Here is a 19,662-nt window from a genome sequence, read left to right on the forward strand (position 1 = left end):
CCGGGGGTGGATGAGATTCGGCTGGAGTTCCTAGAGGGTCCGGATGTTGTGGGGCTCTCTCTTTTCACCTCTTGGCTTGTTTAATCAAGTAATCAAACAGAATCTGTCCTGACAAAATCAAGTTGGACAAAAGATAAAGAGCTGCAAAAAAAAGACACGATCCAAAGAATTTCCAGAACAATTAAGTAATGAAGTAATTGACATTAGTCTGGAAATGGTTTCAAAGCCTTTTTTAAGTCTGAAGATTCCAGTAAACCATAAGGAGAGCCATCAACCGAAAATGGAGAAATTATGGAAAAGTGATGAACCTTCTCAGCAGTGGGCGGCCTCCAAAGATTACCCCCAAGAGAACAGCAATGATCCCTCCGCGAGACCACTAAGGGAATTTAGGACACCTAAAAAAGTGTAGGCCTCCTAGTTAGTTTCATTTTTTTTCCTTAATAAATGAAACATCCATTTAAAAACAGGATTTTAAATTCACTTGGGTTATATTTGTCTAGTATTTAGGTTTTTCAGTTCCAAAAAATATACACATTTGAGATGGTTATAAAACTATACAACGTAATGCCACTACAATAAGCTGCGCTGAAAAGTCTTACATTTTCTCCAAAATGGACAGGGGTGCCTTATAATATGGAGTGCCTTATGCATGCGCCGACATCCAAAATCTTAAACTGACTGGGAGACTTTCCTGCCGACATGCTGCTTATATAGAAGAAACGCTTATATGTGAGAGGACACCACGTGGACGTTACAGGGTGCATGGGAGAGGACGCTCAAGGGACGCCCCCCCAAGGTGTATAATGCCGGTATGCGTTTTGTGCTAAAAAACATTGTTTTAGCTAATGACCCCCGAAAATGGCAACGGCGAAGAGCAATGGATTATTGATTAAGGAACAGACAACTGATGTAAAAAAACAAGCGCAACAAATTAACTCAGAGATTTCTATTATTCCTGAAGGCTTGACGAAGCAACTTAAACCACTTAACATCAATGTGAACAAGGTGTACAAAGTGAAGGTGGGAGCAGTGTGGGAGCAATGAATGACAGATGTCGAAGACATCTTTCTTAAGACTGGGAGGCAGCGCGGGGCGAGTTACTCCACAATTTGTGAATGGATTGTGAATGCTTGGGCTAGGATGTCTGCTTCCACCGTTCGAAAAAACTGGCACCATATCTGCAGAGCCGCACGGCAACGAGACTGACAATGGCAAAGATGAGAGAGAACCTGGTTTGTTTGATGGAGAACTTGCCCAACTGTTCATTTCGGACACAGAAGATTAAGACTTTGAGGGATTTGTGGATGAGGATTAATAAAAAATTAACATGAGTAAATACATTGCTAAATACTTCAATAATGTACAACCAAACTCCCTGTTAATATTGTTAAACACTAACGTAACGTACAACCGAACTTTGCTCCTGATAGGTTTTTAAACTGAGTGGATGCAAGGTACCGTATGTTTCAAGATAGTGTTCGCTATCTACCTAGACAGCTATATGCTTTGTGGTGCTAAACATGTATGTATCTATCCATTTTCTACGGCTTTTCTGGGTCGGATAGCAGGGGGAGTAGCTTCAGCAGGGATACCCAGAATTCCCTTTCCCCAGCCACTTCTTCCAGCTCTTCTGGAGGAATCCTGAGGCGTTCCCAAGCCAACCGAGAGATATAGTCTCTCCAGCGTGTCCTGGGTCGTTCCTGGGAACGACCTTTCTGAACGTTCCTTGCTGGTGGGACATGCTCGGAACACCTCACGAGGGAGGCGTCCGGGAGGCATCCAAATCAGATGCCCCAACAACTTCATCTGGCTCCTCTCAATGTGGAGGAGCAGCAGCTGGACACTGAGCCCCTCCCGGATGACCGAGCTTCTCACCCTATCTCTAAGGGTGCCCCCTGCGGTCTTTCGGTCACGACCCACAGCTCGTGCCCATAGGTGAGGGTAGGAATGTAAACACACTGGTAAATTGCGAGCTCCGCCTTTCGATTTAGCTCACTCTTTACCACAATGGACCGATACAAAGTCCGCATCACTGCAGACGCTGCACCGATCTGTCTGTCAATCTCCCGCTCCAGTCTTCCCTCACTTGTGAACAAGACCCCAAGGTACTTGAACTCCTCCACTTGGGGCAGGATCTCATCCCCGACCCGGAGAGGGCACCCCACCCCTTTTCCAACTGAGGACCATGGTCTCAGATTTGGAGGTGCTGATTCTCATCCCAGCTGCTTCACACTCGGTTTGAACCGCTCCAGTGAGAGCTGGAGACCACGGCTTGATGAAGCCAACAAAACCACATCATCTGCAAAGAGCACAGATGCAGATGGTTGGCCGAACTCCCTGGCACCCTCGAGGATCCTGCCGAGGGTGTAGAGCTGGTCCACTGTTCCACGGCCAGGACGAAAACCTCATTGTGCCTCCTGAATTTGAGATATGACTTACCGACGGACCCTCCTCTCTGGTACCCCTGAATTAACCTTACCAGGGAGGCTGTGGAGTGTGATGCCCTTATAGTTGAAACACAGCCTCTGGTTACCCTTCTTAAAAATGGTGACTACCACCCCAGTCTGCCAATCCAGAGGCAGTGTCCCCGATGTCCACGCGATGTTGCAGAGGCGCGTCAACCATGACACGCCCAGAACATCCAGAGCCTTGAGGAAATCCGGGTGAATCTCATCCACCCCCGGGACCCTACCACCCACGAGCTTTTTAACCACCTCCGTGACCTCAACCACAGAGACAGAAGAGCCCGCCTCAGAGAACCCAGACTCACCTTGCTCTTGGGAAGGCGTGTTGGTGGAATTGAGGAGGTCTTGGAAGTATTCTCTCCACCGACTCACAACATCCAGAGTTGAGGTCAGCAGTGCCCCATCCCCACTATACACAGTGTTGACGGTGCACTGCTTCCCCCTCCTGAGACGCCAGACGGTGGACCAGAATTTCCTCAAAGCCATCTTAAAGTCGTTCTCTATGGCCCCACTGAACTCGTCTTTTGCCTGGGTTTTTGCCTCTGTTACCACCGAAGCTGCATTTCGCTTGGCCAGCTGGTACCTATCAGCTGCCTCGGGACTCCCACAGGCTAAAAATGCCCAATAGGACTCCTTCTTCAGCTTGAGAGCTTCTCTCACTGTTGGTGTCTACCAACGTGTTCGTGGGTTGCCGCCATGACAGGTACCGTCTACATTACAGCCACAGCAATGGAGGTGCGGAACATCATCCACTCGAACTCAATGTCCCCCGCCTACACTGGACGTGAGCAAAGTTATTTTGGAGGTGGGAGTTGAAATTACTTCTGACAGAAGAATATACCAACCATTTCCAGCAGACCCTCACAATACATTTGGGACTCCCAAGGCGGATCGGCATCTTCCCCCACCATTGGAGAAAACTCTCCACCAGGTAATGATCAGTTGACAGCTCCGCCCCTCTCTTCGCCCAAGTGTCTAAGACATGCAGTCACAAGTTGATCATTGAGCTGTGACCTAGGGTGTCCTGATGCCAGGTGGACATGTGGACACACTTGCCCCAGTGACCCACGTCCGGGCAAGGGAAACCAAGATTCAATTTTTGGACTCGTCATAGGGGTTTTGGAGTCGTACTTTGTCTGATCCCTCACCTGGGACCTTTTAGGCATGGGTGACCCTACCAGGGGCATGAAGCCCCAGACAACTTAGCTCCGAGGATCATCCCCAAACCCCTCCAGTACAAAAAGGCGATGGCTCGAGCACATGTATGTAAATAGTGTTTTAAGTTATTGTATTGTGTGAATTATTTCTTTGCTCATCGGTTTTTTTTTTTTTTTTCGTCTGCTGGTTGTGATGTTCTGTTTGCTGTGCTGTAATGATTTTGGTTTAGTGTAACGTGGTGTGGTGGTAGGTGAGGATGCCATGTTGGCTGGTGACTTGCTTGCAGCGGTCGTAGTGGGGGAAAAAAAAAAAAGTGTACGCTTGTCCTTCTGCTTACAAAATTAAGTGAACAACTGTGCCTCACTGTCTCGTGAGTGCCACCATACCTGCACCCAATAAAACGATGTGTCTAATGTATGTGTGCAATACTGAAATTGCACCCACAATTGAGACTGCACCTTTTAATACGATGTACCATATGGTCACGAAAATACAAATACTTATTCATGGTACTGTTGGAATAAAAAATAGAAATAGGCGCTAAGACCTGCAGTATAACTCTGAACTTATATTATATATACTCTTTATAAATCTTTAAAATTCTTCTTGTTAAGTTTTGTACATGAGGGAAGTGAGAAAAGTTGAAAAATGAAAACAATAGCACATGGACTTTAAGTGGTAGAAATGGAAAGTCTACTAAGCTGAAACAACACACAAACAAACCTGACAGAACTGGACTTGCAAAGGGATCTTCCTTTCCCAAAAATATCTTATACATCTGCTCTGCACCAACAGTATATGTGCGCCTCTAGGTTACATTGCGAAATAGCCTTCAACAAAATTATTTATGGGTATTAAATTACCACAAATAAATATAAAAACAAGATCTTTTGTCAATTGGAACGGTGGATAAGCTGAAGAGCGTTAGCCTCACAGTTCTGAAGACCAGGGTTCAACTCCAGGTCCTGCCTGTGTGCCATTTGGATGTCCTCCCCGTACCTGCACGGGTTTTCTCCAGGCACTCTGGTTGCCTCCCACATCCCAAAAACGTGCATTAATTCTAAATTGCCCCTAGGTCTGATTGTGAGTGTGAATATTATCTGTTTCCATGTGCCCTGCGATTGGCTGGCAACCAGTTCAAGGTGTACGCCGCAACCTGCCCAATAACAGCTGGGATTGGCTCCAGCACTCCCATGACCTTGTGAAATAAGCGGCCCAGAAAATGGATGGATCTTTGGTCATAATAGTGAGAAGATTTTGCAATGGTTTCCCACTGCCATGCTGTTTACAACATAATAGCGTTACCTTTAGGTGGCTGAAACAGTTTGGATCCAGCCAAAAGGTGTCTTTTCTGAAAGGGGAGAATGACTGTGTCTTGTAGTTCATTTATTATCTCATCAAGACCTGCTATATCTCTCCAGGATACCTGCAGCAAGACAAGGTCCAGTTAAAAGGTAAATATTCGTCTCTGGGCATTAGCATTAGCGTATATAGTAAAACTGTCTTTTCGTTTAATTTATTTTGTTCAAAAGTGGGGCAGAATATTAGAAAAATCAAACATTATTACATTGTGAAGTTCACCAACAGTGCAAACAAAAACAAAGATGATGACAAATATTTTCAGTCAATATTTCTATTACAATGTACAGACATTTCCATTAAAGAGCAAAACATATAGATACAGCTGCTGCAAATCTTATGATTAGTGATCATAGCATCAGTCTTCACTCTGATGTTATGGACTTATAGGGAGGGCAGTGAGTTCTTGCCCATTCGCGGTTCACCATTCGCAGCCCCACATATTTGTGAATTTTGGTCTCCAAGTTTTTTTTAAATTTATTGTATTTTCATGTATTTTTATGATCATAAAAGTCTTGAACTTTTTTGTAAATAGACAAGGCGCCACGTTAGAAATAGCACCTTACAATGTGGTGCTCCATATATACACAATGACTTCCAATATTTGCAATTGTTCTTGCATGACTTGTCCAACAAAGTAGACTTAAACACACTGGTTACACTGTCAGCATGCATGCCAGAAAGGGTTTTGGTTTGTATGGAAGCTAACATATGATGGTGCTCACAAGGCAGTGAGGAACATTTACATTCCACATCTGTAACAGAAGTTTACAATCGCCCCACACACTTCCTGTGTAGGCAGGTCATTACTGACAATGTTGTACACACTCACAGTATCACATCAAAACTAAAATTATCACAACACAGCAAACAGAATAGCATAACTAACAAATATTAAAACAAATAAAAGAATGACTCACAAAATAACTGACACAAAACATGCACTTTTAAAGCTATTGTTATGCTCCCAGCATGCTGGTGCGCCACTAAGTACCTCCATAGTTCCTCACTGCCTCATGAGTGCTATCATATTGTAGCCTACATACATGCTCAAACATGTGCTGGTATGCTGACAGTGTAACATGTGTGTATTAATATTGCATCCAATACTCTCGATTTTTGTTATTTGTGGGCCTGTAAGGAATTTAACCAATGCGAATAAAAAGGAAAGACTGGATAACCATTACCTTCATTGTATTTGGATCCACTAGTTGCGATGCAATGTTCATCTCATACTCAGTAAGTTTGACGCCCTCAACACCAATCCTCTTCATTAGCTGCTCTGCCTGAAATCATAAGGGCAACTCAATATTGGGCATTTAAAGTATCATACTTCGGTTTGAAATTGAAGACTTGGAGAAAAATACTCTTCTGCTTCTGGTTCCCGAACTGGTGACAACAAATTGAGGAGGCTCCGACCAACAAGATAGTACAATAAATAAATCCTGCCGAATTTGGACCAAATGTTTTAAATATTCGATGTGGGACGCCCCTGGTGACGACTTCAGTGGACTAAAATCATCATCTGTGTAATCTTAGTACCCGAAATTGGAGCTGTATTCGTTCGATTTGAAGCTGCGTGGCCTATCCTAGCCTAGCTCGCTAACATTAAGATGTGTTTGTGATCAAATATTTTCCGAGGAGGTATACATCAAATGCTAGTACTTACACGACCTGCAAGACCTACGTATCACATACAACGAGGACCGGAGTACTTATTAGGAAGTTGGGTAAGTGGAAACGTCAACTTAAACTTGCTTATAGGCCCAGACGACCTTAGCTAAGGTGGCTAACAACGAGACGTGTTTGTGATCAAACTGTGCTGCTGAAGAAACATCGAAGGTGAGTAACTTAAATAACTTGTACAATGAGGGCTGTGAGGAATTAGAGAAAATTTAACAAGTCTTATCTTACTACATCTTAGTACCCAAATTGGAGCCGTATCGTTCATGTTCAAGCTGCTCGGCCTAAGCTAGCCTAGCCTAGCTCGCTAACAACCAGACGTGTCTGTAATCAAATATTTACTGAGGAGGAAAACATCAAACGCTAAAACCTACACGACCTGCAAAACCTACGTTTCGTATACAAGGGGGACCGTGAGAACTCATAAGAAGTTGGACAAGTGGAAACGTCAAGTTTAACTTGCTTCTCGGCCTCGTCTACCTTAGTTTAGCCTGCTAACAACGGGACGTGTTTGTGATCAAATCATTGATGTTGAAGAAACATCGAAAGTGGACTCAACCTTAAACTACTAGAGTGAGAGACATTGTGGTTTGAATCTCTTCTATCCACATATCCTTTAAATCGCCACATCTTTTATATTTTTACACAGGTACTACGTGATTTTTGTACCTTATGTGCTGACTGTGTGCTTACGGCCATGCTACACTCAGAACGCCCTATCTCGTTAGACCTTGGAAGCTAAGCAGGTTTCGCCCCCGGTTAGTACTTGGATGGGAGACCGCCTGGGAATACCAGGTGCTGTAAGCTTCTCCCCCCAGTTAAATACAAAGGGGTTGCATCAGGAAGGGCATCCGGCATAAAACTGTGCCAAACATATGCGTGCATCAAAGATGACGCGCTGTGGCGACCCATGATGGGACAAGCCAAAAGGAAAAGAAGATGTGCTGACTATGTTTATTTGATTGATTTTATTTGAGTATTATTTGAATCGTCTGTCTTATGTGCTGAATTTGTTTCTTGGATTGGTTGTTTTGACTATCTGCAGCTTGAAGGGGGGCACAATTCCTGTGCAACCTGTAGGCCAAGCCCGGATAAATGAAGAAGGTTGAGCCAGGAAGGGCATCCGGCATAAAACTGTGCCAAACATATATGAGCGTCCATCAAACGAGTCCCGGGCTAACTACGCCCACCCCCGGCACTGTTAATCTGCAAGGCGTAGGTAGAAAATCAGATAATGTAGGTCGAAGACAAAAAAAGAGGAGGAAAGCGGCTTAGTCGGCAGAAGAAGAGGAATGCACAGACCCTACAACTGTGTGTAGGGACTTTGAATGGTGGGACTATGACAGGAAAAGCTCAAGACTTAGTTGACATGATGATTAGGAGAAAGGTTGACATATTGAACATACAAGAGAGCAAGTGGAAAGGGAGTAAGGCTAGAAGCTTAGGAGCAGGGTTTAAATCATTTTACCATGGAGTAGATGGGAAGAGAAAAGGAGTAGAGGTTATTTTAAAGGAAGAGCTGGCTAAGAATGTCTTGGAGGTGAAAAGAGCATTAGATCGAGAGATGATGATGAAACTTGAAATTGAGGGTGATATGTATAAAGGGTTTTGCGGCTATGCCCCACAGGTAGGACGTGACCGCGAGTTGAAAGACAAATTCTGGAAGAAACTAGACAAAGTGGTCCTGAACATCCCAGACAGAGAGAGAGTTGTGATTGGTGGAGATTTCAGTAGACATGTTGGTGAAGGAAACAGGGGTGATGAAGAAGTGATGGATAAGTATAGCATTGGAATACGACTGCTGAGGTATTCAGCGAGGCAGGCAGGTCAGTACTTGGGGTGTCTTGGGTGATGGAACCCTAAAATACAGGAAGTCATCCAAGGAAAGAGATTAGCGAAGAAGAAGTGGGACACAGAGAGGACTGAGGAGAGACGTAAAGAATACATTGAGATGCGCTGTAGGGCAAAGGTAGAGGTGGCGAAGGCTAAACAAGAGGCATATGATGACATGTACTCCAGGTTCAATACGAAAGAAGGAGAAAAGGATCTCTACAGGTTGGCCAAAAAGATGGATGGAAATGGGAAGGATGTGCAGTAAGTAAGGGTGATTAAGGATAGCAATGGAAATATGTTGACTGGTGCCAGTAGTGTGATAAGTAGATGGAAAGAGTACTTTGAGAAGTTAATGAATGAAGAAAATAGGAGAGAAGGTAGAGAAAAAGAGGCAAGCATGAATGACCAGGAAGTGGTAATGATTAGTAAGTTAGAAAGGCAGAGAACAGAATGAAAAATGTGAAGACAGTTGGTCCTGATGACATATCAGTGGAGGTATGGAAGGAATTTGGAGAGGTGGCTGTGGAGTTTTTGACCAACTTATTCAATAGAATACTAGAAGGAGAGAAGATGCCAGAAGAATGGAGGAAAAGTGTTCTAGTCCCCATTTTTAAGAACAACGGCGATGTTAAGAGCTGTGGAAACTATAAAGGAATAAAGATGATGAGCAACACAATGAAGTTATGTGAAAGAGTAGTGGAAGCTAGACTCAGGACAGAAGTAAGTATCTGCGACCAACAGTCTAGTTTCATGCCTAGAAAGAGTACCACAGATGCATTATTTGCCTTGAGGATGCTTGTGGAAAAGTACAGAGAAGGTCAGAAGAAGCTAAACTGTGTCTTTGTAGACCTAGAAAAAGCTTATGACAGAGTACCAAGAGAGGAACTGTGGTAATGCATGCGCAAGTCTGGTTTGGTGGAGAAATATGTTAGAATAGTACAGGACATGTATGAGGGCAGCAGAACAGCGGTGCAATGTGCCATACGTGTGTCAGAACAATTTAAGGTGGAGGGGAGACTGCATCAGGGATCTGCGAAGAGCCCCATTCTGTTTGAAGTAGTAATGGATTGGCTGACATATGAGGTTAGACTGGAATCCCCTTTGACTATGATGTTCGCAGATATTGTGACCTCCAGTGAAACCAGGGAGCAGGCGGAGGAACAATTAGACAGATATAGGCACGCACTGAAAATGAGAGGAATGAAGATTAGCCGAAGTAAAACAGAATATATCTTCATGAATGAGAGGGGCGGAGGAGGAAGAGTGAAGCTCCAGGGAGAAGAGATAGCAAGGGTGGACGACTTCTAACACTTGGGGTCAACAATACAGAGCAATGGTGAGTGTGGTAAGAGAGTGAAAAAAACTGGTCCAAGTGGGGTGGAACAGTTGGCGGAAGGTGTCTGATGTTCTATGTGAAAGAAGAGTCTCCACTAGGATGGATGAAGGGCAAAGTTCATAAAACAGTGGTGAGGCCGGCCATGATGTACGGATTGGAGACAGTGGCACTGAAGAGACAACAGGAAGCAGAACTGGAGGTAGCAGAAATGAAGACTCTGAAGTTTTTGCTTGGAGTGAACATCTTGGATAGGATTAGAAATGAGCTCATTAAAGGGACAGCCAAAGTTGGATGTTTTGGAGACGAGGTTAGAAAGAGCAGACTTCGATGGTTTGGACATGTTCAGAGACGAGATAGTGAGTATATTGGTAGAAGGATGCTGAGGATGGAGCTCCCAGGCAAAAGAGTGAGAGGAAGACCAAACCAAAGGTTTATGGATGTTGTGAGGGAGGACATGAGGACAGTGGGTGTTAGAGAGGAAGATGCATGAGATAGGCTTAGATGGAAAAAGATGACACGCTGTGGCGACCCCTAATGGGATAAGCTGAAAGGAAAAGAAGAAGTAGAAAAATACCCTTTTCTTGGCTTGGCTTTTCTGTTTTGCTGTCGGGTCCATAGCTTCCAAAACCCATTTTATGCTGTAGTATGTGGCTGCTCCAAAGATAGTCAGCCTCAACAACAAGCTGACCACCTCAGTTCTGGTCAACGGCCGAAGTAGAGCCTCTCGGGGAAGGTCGTTCAGCATCTCAGCTGGCTGATGTCAACCCATTGGTTTACTGAAAAGGACATAGGTCAACACAAAAGAAAAATGCACAAAATAATGTGAGAGTAGTAAGTAGCTACACATGAGTTGTAAACCTTTTGTCATTTAATAGAAGAACATTAATTGTGTCTGCCTATCACTATAAGTCGTTGGCATTGATAGGATTAGTTGGAGCGAAATAATATCCCGCGGCACACAGTATACCTATCACTGCACATTGATTTGGAATCACTGTAGTGTCATACAGCTTGCATATCATACATGTCTGGAGTACGGCTTGCATTTTCGCATTTAGAACCCATCAGATCGGTGAAGCTCACAATTTAATGTTTTAATACATCATTGTGACACTTTAAGAAAACACAATTTAGGTCATTTAACATTGAATACCATCAAAGCGGATGATCCTAAAATTGGTAGCCATTTGGTGGCAGATACACACATAATACATATCACATGCATAAAACAGGGTTTGTCTCAATACATAAGAATATGGCAGAAATCTAATTTATCTCAGGAATCACGTGCAGTATAGATTTATTTATCACTCATGAAAATACTTTTCAGAAAGGAAATTCCTGCCAAATGCGTATAATACAAAAACATTTTGTTTTTTTTGCTGTAAGCTATATCATCACATTTATAGGAGTTTGACATTTTTGACTGAAATACTCAACCAAACAAAGCTTTTGACAGTGTTCTATTTTTCACACAAAGAATATACCTTTATATCATGTACATAGTAATTTATACATAAACATATACATACATAAACTAGATTCCTATCTCCTGTGACCCGTCAAATTTCATAACATCAATCAAACATGAAGTCTGTACATTAGCTTCAGACAGCTATATATATATAAATTCCTGTTCACCACTGGGTACAACGTGAAATTTTAAAGGAAGCAGCTGTTCAAAACCAACGCTTGTTGTTTGGTAATATGGGTCATCGCTATGATTGCGAGATGAACATAGTTTAACATTTTTTTATGCAACACTGAAACGAAAAATTGAAAGACATCATCTTACCAAACACGATTAGACGATGTAAAAAGATAGGTACTTACGGTGCATCGTGGATGTTAAATCGGGTAGAAACATAAGCATTAGATTGTTCCGGTCCACATTTCTTTTTCCTCCCCGCCCTTTCCTTTTGTTGGACAAAAAGCCGCCACTGGGTGGCAGAAGACGCACAGATGTTTAAAAGCTCCACCTGTCAGCACAAGAGACAGCGAAACTCAATTTCAACGATGCAGAGATGCACGTATTGAGAGCTACAGCCGCTGTCGATTATATAGTATGATAAGTAATAACAAACAAAGAAACACTTAGCATCAGTTGTATTCGCATATCATAGCACGTCATTTTGTAGTTTTGTGGACAAACAAACAGAGGATTTAATCATCTTTTAAGTTCAACTGGTCCATGCTGTTGTACAAATGTTAAAGATTCATCTATGTTTGGATTTTACTCATTTCCTTTGTTGCGTGATAATGAATAATCCCGTCTATTGAACAGCCTGAGCGATAATGAGCTAACAAATGGGCTTCCCTCAGGTGCAATTTATCGCACATGGGTCAAAGTGATTGTTAAATATCCTCGATTGTGCTTTAAATGGGGAAATACTGTAACTGCCTGTATCCAGATGGCCCTGTCATTTCGGATTTCATAAGGAAAATATGAGAAGCACAATGAGAAGAAAATAATTAAAAATTTAAAAAGTCACTATTTACAATTGTTCACTAAACTGAGGCAGAAAACACACACACACACATATATATATATATATATATATATATACATATATATATATATATATATATGGGCGGCACAGTGGGCCAGCTGGAAAGTGTTGGCCTCACAGTTCTGAGGACCCGGGTTCATTGCCAGCCCTCGCTGTGTGGACTTTGCACGTTCTCCCCTTGCCTGCGTGGGTTTCCTCCGGGCACTCCGGTTTTCTCCCACATCCCAAAAAACATGCAACATTAATTGGAAACTCTAAATTGCCCCTAGGTGTGATTGTGAGTGCGGCTGTTTGTCTCTATGTGCCCTGCGATTGGCTGGCAACCAGTTCAGGGTGTACCCCACTTCCTGCCTAATGACAGCTGGGATAGGGTCCAGCACTCCCGCAACCCTTGTGAGGATAAGCGGCTTAGCAATGAATGGATGGATGGATGGATGGATGGATGGATATTAGCTTTCCACAGGAGAAGTAGTAGAATCCGCACGTTCACTGCTTATTATCCTTTAAGAGGATAATTAACTCATAGAACAGTGGAATAAAGACTGACTTGAATTTATTTGCATTAGTTATTTTTGTTTTGTTTTTCCAATACAATTCAATAAGGTAAGAGATCATTATGTCTATTTTTATAGCTCAAAGTAGTCATAAACTCACATTCACACACAGTCTGATCTTAAAGCTTTTGGGAACTGAAAGTCCGGACTTGCTGAAGAAAGTGGCACATACACATGCTGTTTCATACACTTCTAGTCCTCAAAATGCTTCACATAAAGCCTTAATCGCTGATATACAGCTGTGGTGGGCCCCAGGAGATAGTCAAAAGGCACCACCGTGTTGATGGGTCTGGGCTGAAAAGTTCTGTCTTAAGTGTTTGTAAAGTGCAGCTGGGGTTCCCCATTACCACAACACCTTGCCCCATTCCTAAACTTCAACCCTAACGTGGGTAGATTAAAAATAAAACATATTTTAAAAATCTGCAGACAGGGCTATCAAGTTTTATTGCTATATACAATTGCTGAAAACATTCCCATTCTAAACCTTTTCTTTTCAGTGACCCAGACTGGTAGCTGGTTGTAATGTAGCTGTATATCACAATACCTGTTGATGTACATTATTATGGATTAAGGATTTATGTAGGCAGCACGGTGGGTCATCTGATAAAGTGTTGGCCTCACACTTTTGAGGTCCCAGGTTCAATCCCAGACCCACCTGTGTGGAATTTGCATGTTCTCCTCATGCCTGCATGGGTTTCCTCCGCGCACTCCGGTTTCCTCCCACATTCTAAAAACATAACACATTAATTGTACACTCTAAATTGCCCCTAGGTGTGATTGTGAGTGCGGCTGTTTGTCTCTATGTGCCCTGCGATTGGCTGGCAACCAGTTCAGGGTGTACCCCACTTCCTGCCTAATGACAGCTGGGATTGGCTCCAGCACTCCCCGTGACCCTTGTGAGGATAAGCAGCGATGAAAATGGATGGATTTATGTATTTCATTTTTCAAGGACGCATGGTGGGTGCGTAGTTAGCATATAGCGCTTAGATTTCTGAGGTTTCGTGTTTCACTCTCAGTTCTGGCCCGATTATGTAGAGTCTGCATGTTCCTAAAACATTTACTGTATATTACATTTATTGAAGACTAAATTGTCCATCGGGGTGAGTGTGAATGGTTGCTCGATTGGCTGGCGACCAGTCCAGCATGTCGGTAACATCCAATGGTTACTTATCTTTTCCATCTCCTAGGGAGAATTTTAAGTGGTGGCAATTTGAATGTTGTTAAATGTGTGTACTCAAGAGAACCGAAGAGATCTAGTATGAAATGTTTTTTTTTTTTTTAACTGTTCATCTGCTGTTCTACAGTTGTATTCAACTATCAACAGTTGAAGAAAATTCATTTTACTCAAATACAACACTCTACATGTATTTGTCCTAAATGTAATAAATTGCTTTTAAATAGATTTTATAATTTTTCCATTCATCTTATACACAGGATAGAATGGAGGAAAACTGGTTTGCAAACCTCACAGTTCTGAGGATCCAGGTTAAAATCTGGCAAGGAGCTTTCATTGAATGTTCTCCCTGTGCCTTTGCCAGGTACTTCGGTTTCCTCTCACATACAAAAAAAAAAAGCATGATAGGTTAATTGAAGACTCTAAACTGCCTGTAGATATGAATGTGAGTACTAATGGTTGTTATTCATATGTGCCCTGAGATTGGCTGGAGATCAGTTCAACGTGTGCCCAGCCTCTCGCATGCAGTGATATGGAACAGGCTCCAGCATGCCTGTGACCCTAGTGAGGATAAGCGGGATGGAAAATGGATGGATCTTCTATACACACCTATGGCAAACAGACTTAAGTTGCTTAAGGTCTAGGGTGTCAAACGTATTTTTGTCATAGGCCACACCGTTGGTAGGATTTCCCTCTGAGGACCATTATGATCATGAAACCATATACAATACTGCTTACCATGATTGGCACCAATGAAGCTCAAATGCTAAATACGGACTCCTGAAGGAAATGAATCAACTGAAGCAACATTTTTTCCATTGCAAAATTGCAGTTTGTACAGCCGCTTATTCTCACGAGGGTCACGGGGAATGCTGGAGAATATCCCAGCTGTCAACGGGCAGGAGGCGGGGTACACCCTGAACTGGTTGCCAGCCAATCGCAGGACACATCGAGACAAACAGCCGCACTCACAATCACACATAAGTGCAATTTAGAGTGTCCAATTAAAGTCGCATGTTTTTGGGACGTGGGAGGAAACCGCAGTGCCCGGAGGAAATCCACACAGGCACAGGGAGAACATGCCAACTCCACACAGGTGGGTCCAGGGTCGAACCCGGGACCTCAGAACTGTGAGGCCAACGCTTCACCAGCTGACACTAACACTATTCTAATGACTAATTAAACATAAAATTAGCATTCTGGCAATACGCAGAAACAGTACATTTACGAGGGTGTAATGAAGACTTTAAGGAAAAGAATACTCTGTCAAAAGTTAGGTATGGAGAGGGATCCACAATGTTACACAGTTGCCTTGGAACATCTGGTGGTGAAGGCCTTGACTGTATCACAGGTATCATAAAATTTAAAAATAAGTTCAAGAGATTTTGGACCAAAATATGTTACCCAGTTTAAGAAGGCTTGGTTTCAGGCAAAGGTGATGGGTTCTCGAGCAGGTCCAAGACACAAAGGACACATCCAAAAGCAAAAGATAGTCAGGAATGTGTCTTGATCTCAATCCAATTGAAAACCTTTCAGGGGTGCTGAAATCTCTCATTGAAGCAAAAAACCCTCCAAATATTCAAGAGGATGTACAAAATGCAAAGGAAGAGTGGGAGATAATACCGTCTGAGAAGTGTAAAAAGCTGATAGATGGATGCAATAAACTTTTAGAGGCTGGCTTCGCTGCCAAAGGGTACGCAGCCAAATATTAAGGAGGGCGGCCGATATTGCAGCACATGATCTTTTCTGTTTGATTCTCTGTAATTACAATGTCTAAGTGGCTGGCGGTGTGCGCTCGAGCCATTTTCTGGGTCAAAGTGGAAGTTCATTTGCAGATTTATTTTCATTTACTAGAAAACAAGAATAATAAAATTAAAAAATGTCCACATAGTTCTGTTGTGTCAGAATCCTTTAAACGTCTCATTTCCGACACTGAAATCACATTTCTCAGTCAAATTTGTGATTTAACAACCAGAAACAACATTTTCATCTTTGTCAAAACTTAAAATAAAAACTAATATAACATAGATAAGGCGGCACAGTGGCGCAACTAGTTAGAGCATTGCCCTCACAGTTCTGAGGACCCAGGTTCAATCCCGGCCCCGCCTGTGTGGAGTTTGCATATTCTCTCTGTGCCTGCATGGGTTTTCTCCTGGCACTCTGGCTTCCTCCCACATCCTAAAAACATAAAACATTAATTGGAGACTCTAAAGTGCCCCTTGGTGTGATTGTGAGTGTGATTACTGTCTGTCTCCGTGTGCCCTGGAATTGGTTGGCACCCAGTTCAGGATGTACCCTGCCTCCTGCCCGATGACAGCTGGAGTTGGCTCCAGCACTACCACAACCCTTGTGAGGATAAACGGCTCAGAAAATGGATGGATAACATAGATAACATTGATGAAAAGGCACCTCATAAGAATTTGAAAAGTATTCCTGTAGACGTCATTGAATCCAGGCACTCTATTGGTGTTCTTTTCACCGTTGTTGGTCATCAGTCACCTTCACTTTTTGGAGTTAGATTTGCTGATTTACACAACCACGACTTCGTCGCCAATGTGCCTTCATTTAACCAATAACAAACAGAGCTTCCAGAATTAGCGATAACAGTTAATGATACTTTAAATACAAGGGAGGTCCATTAGTAGCCATGGAGCTCCTTTGAAACTAGTACCTGACTGTCATATCCCGCCAGCACTACCAATGAGGAGGCTACTGTATCATTAAATATGAAGCTGTTGGTCATTGAATTAGGTGAACGTTTGGGTGATGGCGTTTTGTGGGATAATGTCATTGATCCTACAGGCCGTGTGAAATTGATGCAAGGGTCAAAAGTAGCCCGAGGACCAGGAACTTTGAATGTCTATTTATGGTACTGCATATGCTGATAACTTTGTTGGAATATAAAGTTCTGCATTTTATACTGGTGTACCAACTCTCAATTTTTTCTAAATTTTAGAAGCATACTTTTTTATACTTCGTCAAACTAGGACATTTATTGAAATTGATTAAATGTGGCAGGACCATTACCAACTGACAGAACCAATGTCAAGGTGTGATGTGCCACTGCTCGACAAAGAGATTTCATATGCTGCTGAGGCTCTCTGTTCTCTTTATTCATTCTGTGACTTCACAAGAAAATAAAAGATGATTACAGCTGTTTCCCACGACTGACAGCTTGAGCAGTTTCCTTAGCTCCAAGGGCCTCACCATGGTAACCAAGACACTGGCAACATAAGGGGAAAAATACTGAAAAGGAGTCAGAATTTGTTCTCTACTTCTCTTCTCTCATATCAGATAGGTAAGAAGGCTTTGCATTTTAAATGGCCTTTACTATATTCATGCATCAGACAAGCCTGATTTCAGATGAGACAAGAGAAAACTTGTTAGCCAGTTAGATGAAAATTTTCGGGAATATTCTGAAAATTTGTTGAATGTGATTGTGTGTTTGCATGCCCATAGGTGTGCCTCACCTCAACGCCCATTTTGTCATACATTATGAAAATAGTAGTAGCTTATATGTGGTCAACATTTTAATGTAAATAATTGCATAGATAGCAAAAACCTATTACGAGTTCAATATAATAACCATTCATCCTACCGTGCATCCATCCATCCATCCATCCATCCATTCTCTGCACCGCACCGCTTATCCTATTCAGTGTCACATAGATAGATAGATAGATAGATAGATAGATAGATAGATAGATAGATAGATAGATAGATAGATAGATAGATAGATAGATAGATAGATAGATAGATAGATAGATAGATAGATAGATAGATAGATAGATAGATACTCTGCACCGCACCGCTTATCCTATTCAGTGTCACATAGATAGATAGATAGATAGATAGATAGATAGATAGATAGATAGATAGATAGATAGATAGATAGATAGATAGATAGATAGATAGATAGATAGATAGATAGATAGATAGATAGATAGATAGATAGATAGATAGATAGATAGATAGATAGATAGATAGATAGTGTCACGACCCATCGATACGGAGGTAGGACCCAAATGCAGGAGTCGGGAGACGCAGAGGTAATACGGGAAAAACGTTTATTGCTCCAAGGTCGGGGATCAAGCAGACAGTCAGGTGCAGCAGCTTTAGTCAGGACGTCGGGCATAGAGAGCAGGTCTGCAGGCACGCAGGAGTCGGTATATGGGAGATTGATCCGGGAAGGCAGGCGTGACAAAGGAGTCAGGCTTACGGGGTCGGTCGGAGAACAGGCGGAGGTTGGTACACGCGGGTTGACGATCAGAGATACGGGAGTGCAGGAACGGGGCATGACTTGCAACGATCTGATGCCATACCAGTCGTCCCCATGGTCCTATATACACTGGGGCCAATCAGCCGGCATGAGGCGCAGGTGTGTGCCTTCCAATCAGCGCGGCCGAGCAGGAACCCGCACAGCCAGAGCTGGACCGGCAGGACCATGACAGGACCCCCGCTCTAAGGCACGGCTCCCAGACATGCCTAAAGAAAAGAAACACACACAAAAATTAACAAGTCCAGGGGCGGGTGGAAAGGGGTCCGGGGGAGGCCACCCCCCTCCCAACCCCAGTCTGTCTGGTAACCGTCCAGGCCACCAAACGTGAGGCGTCCAGCTGGACAGGTCAGGAGGACGACCCGGACACCAAGCACCAGGATCCCCACGGAGCGATTCGGGTGGACGGCCTCGGGGAGGGACCCAACAGCGAAGCAGGAACCAGACCAAGGCCTGCAACTGCTCCGGACGAAGACCTCCCACGCCATGGTGCGAGACGACCAGGGATCAGTCACTGCCGAGCCTTGCCCATGAGGCACCCGTGGACTGGTCGCCAACATGGCACAGTCACAAGGTGGCCAGGGAGCGGTCGCCACTGCAGAGGCCAGGTCATGAAGCGGCTGGGAACCATCAGGAGCGAAGAGGATGACGGAGAGAAGGACCAAAGCCATGACCGCCACAATCACCATCACAGGCATCCCGAGGCCTCTCCAGTTCCAGGGTGGCCCATCAGAACTCCCCAGCTCCTGTTGCCGTCGAGACAGGAGCATGGGACGGCCGTGGACCGGTCGCCGCCGGGACTGGAACAAAGACGGCTGTGGTTCCGTCGCCGTCTGCTGGACAGGAACGTGAGGATGCCAATGAGCCGTCGCCATCCTTTGTTACCGTCGAGACAGAGGCGTGGAATAACCGAGTGCCAGTCGCCGACGAAGCAGGAATGGGGGGGGAGCATCGACGGGTCGCCGACGAAGCAGGAATGGGAAAGCGACCATGGACCGGTCGGCGATGAAGCAGGAGCATTGAACGGCCGCGGGTTCTCCTGGACAGGAACGTGAGGCGGCTGGGGAACCTTCGCCGCCGTCTGCTGGACAGGAATGTGAGGCGGCGGCGGCACCATCGCCACCTCCTGGACGGGAACGTGAGAAGGCAGCGGTGCCATCGCCACCTCCTGGATGGGAACGTGAGAAGGCGGCGGCGCCATCACCACCTCCTGGACGGGAATGTGAGGCGGCAGCGGCGGCACCATCACCACCTCCTGGACAGCAACGTGAGGCCACTGCAGAGCCATCGCCACCTCCTGGACAGGAACGTGAG

The 19,662-nt window shown here is 44.0% G+C and overlaps 1 protein-coding gene and 1 pseudogene across 2 annotated transcripts in view; one reads left to right on the forward strand and one right to left on the reverse strand.

Annotated features, from left to right (window-relative positions):
• Positions 1-12,079, reverse strand: part of atad1a (ATPase family AAA domain containing 1a) — a 49,384-nt gene extending 37,305 nt beyond the window's left edge. Inside the window, exons 1-4 of one of the 2 annotated variants that reach the window (XM_061817715.1) lie at positions 11,668-12,079; positions 10,409-10,610; positions 6,170-6,268; positions 4,929-5,049 (exon numbers count right to left, since the gene is read on the reverse strand). In XM_061817715.1, the coding sequence (XP_061673699.1) occupies positions 4,929-5,049; positions 6,170-6,268; positions 10,409-10,579 (391 nt within the window). In that variant the 5' untranslated portion in view covers positions 10,580-10,610; positions 11,668-12,079. The other variant, XM_061817716.1, reaches the window with a different exon arrangement.
• LOC133500118 (5S ribosomal RNA) lies at positions 7,353-7,472 on the forward strand (annotated as a pseudogene).
• Positions 12,080-19,662: the final 7,583 nt, after the last annotated feature.

Source organism: Syngnathoides biaculeatus, chromosome 4, assembly GCF_019802595.1.
Source record: "Syngnathoides biaculeatus isolate LvHL_M chromosome 4, ASM1980259v1, whole genome shotgun sequence".
NCBI classification, from domain to species: domain Eukaryota; kingdom Metazoa; phylum Chordata; class Actinopteri; order Syngnathiformes; family Syngnathidae; genus Syngnathoides; species Syngnathoides biaculeatus.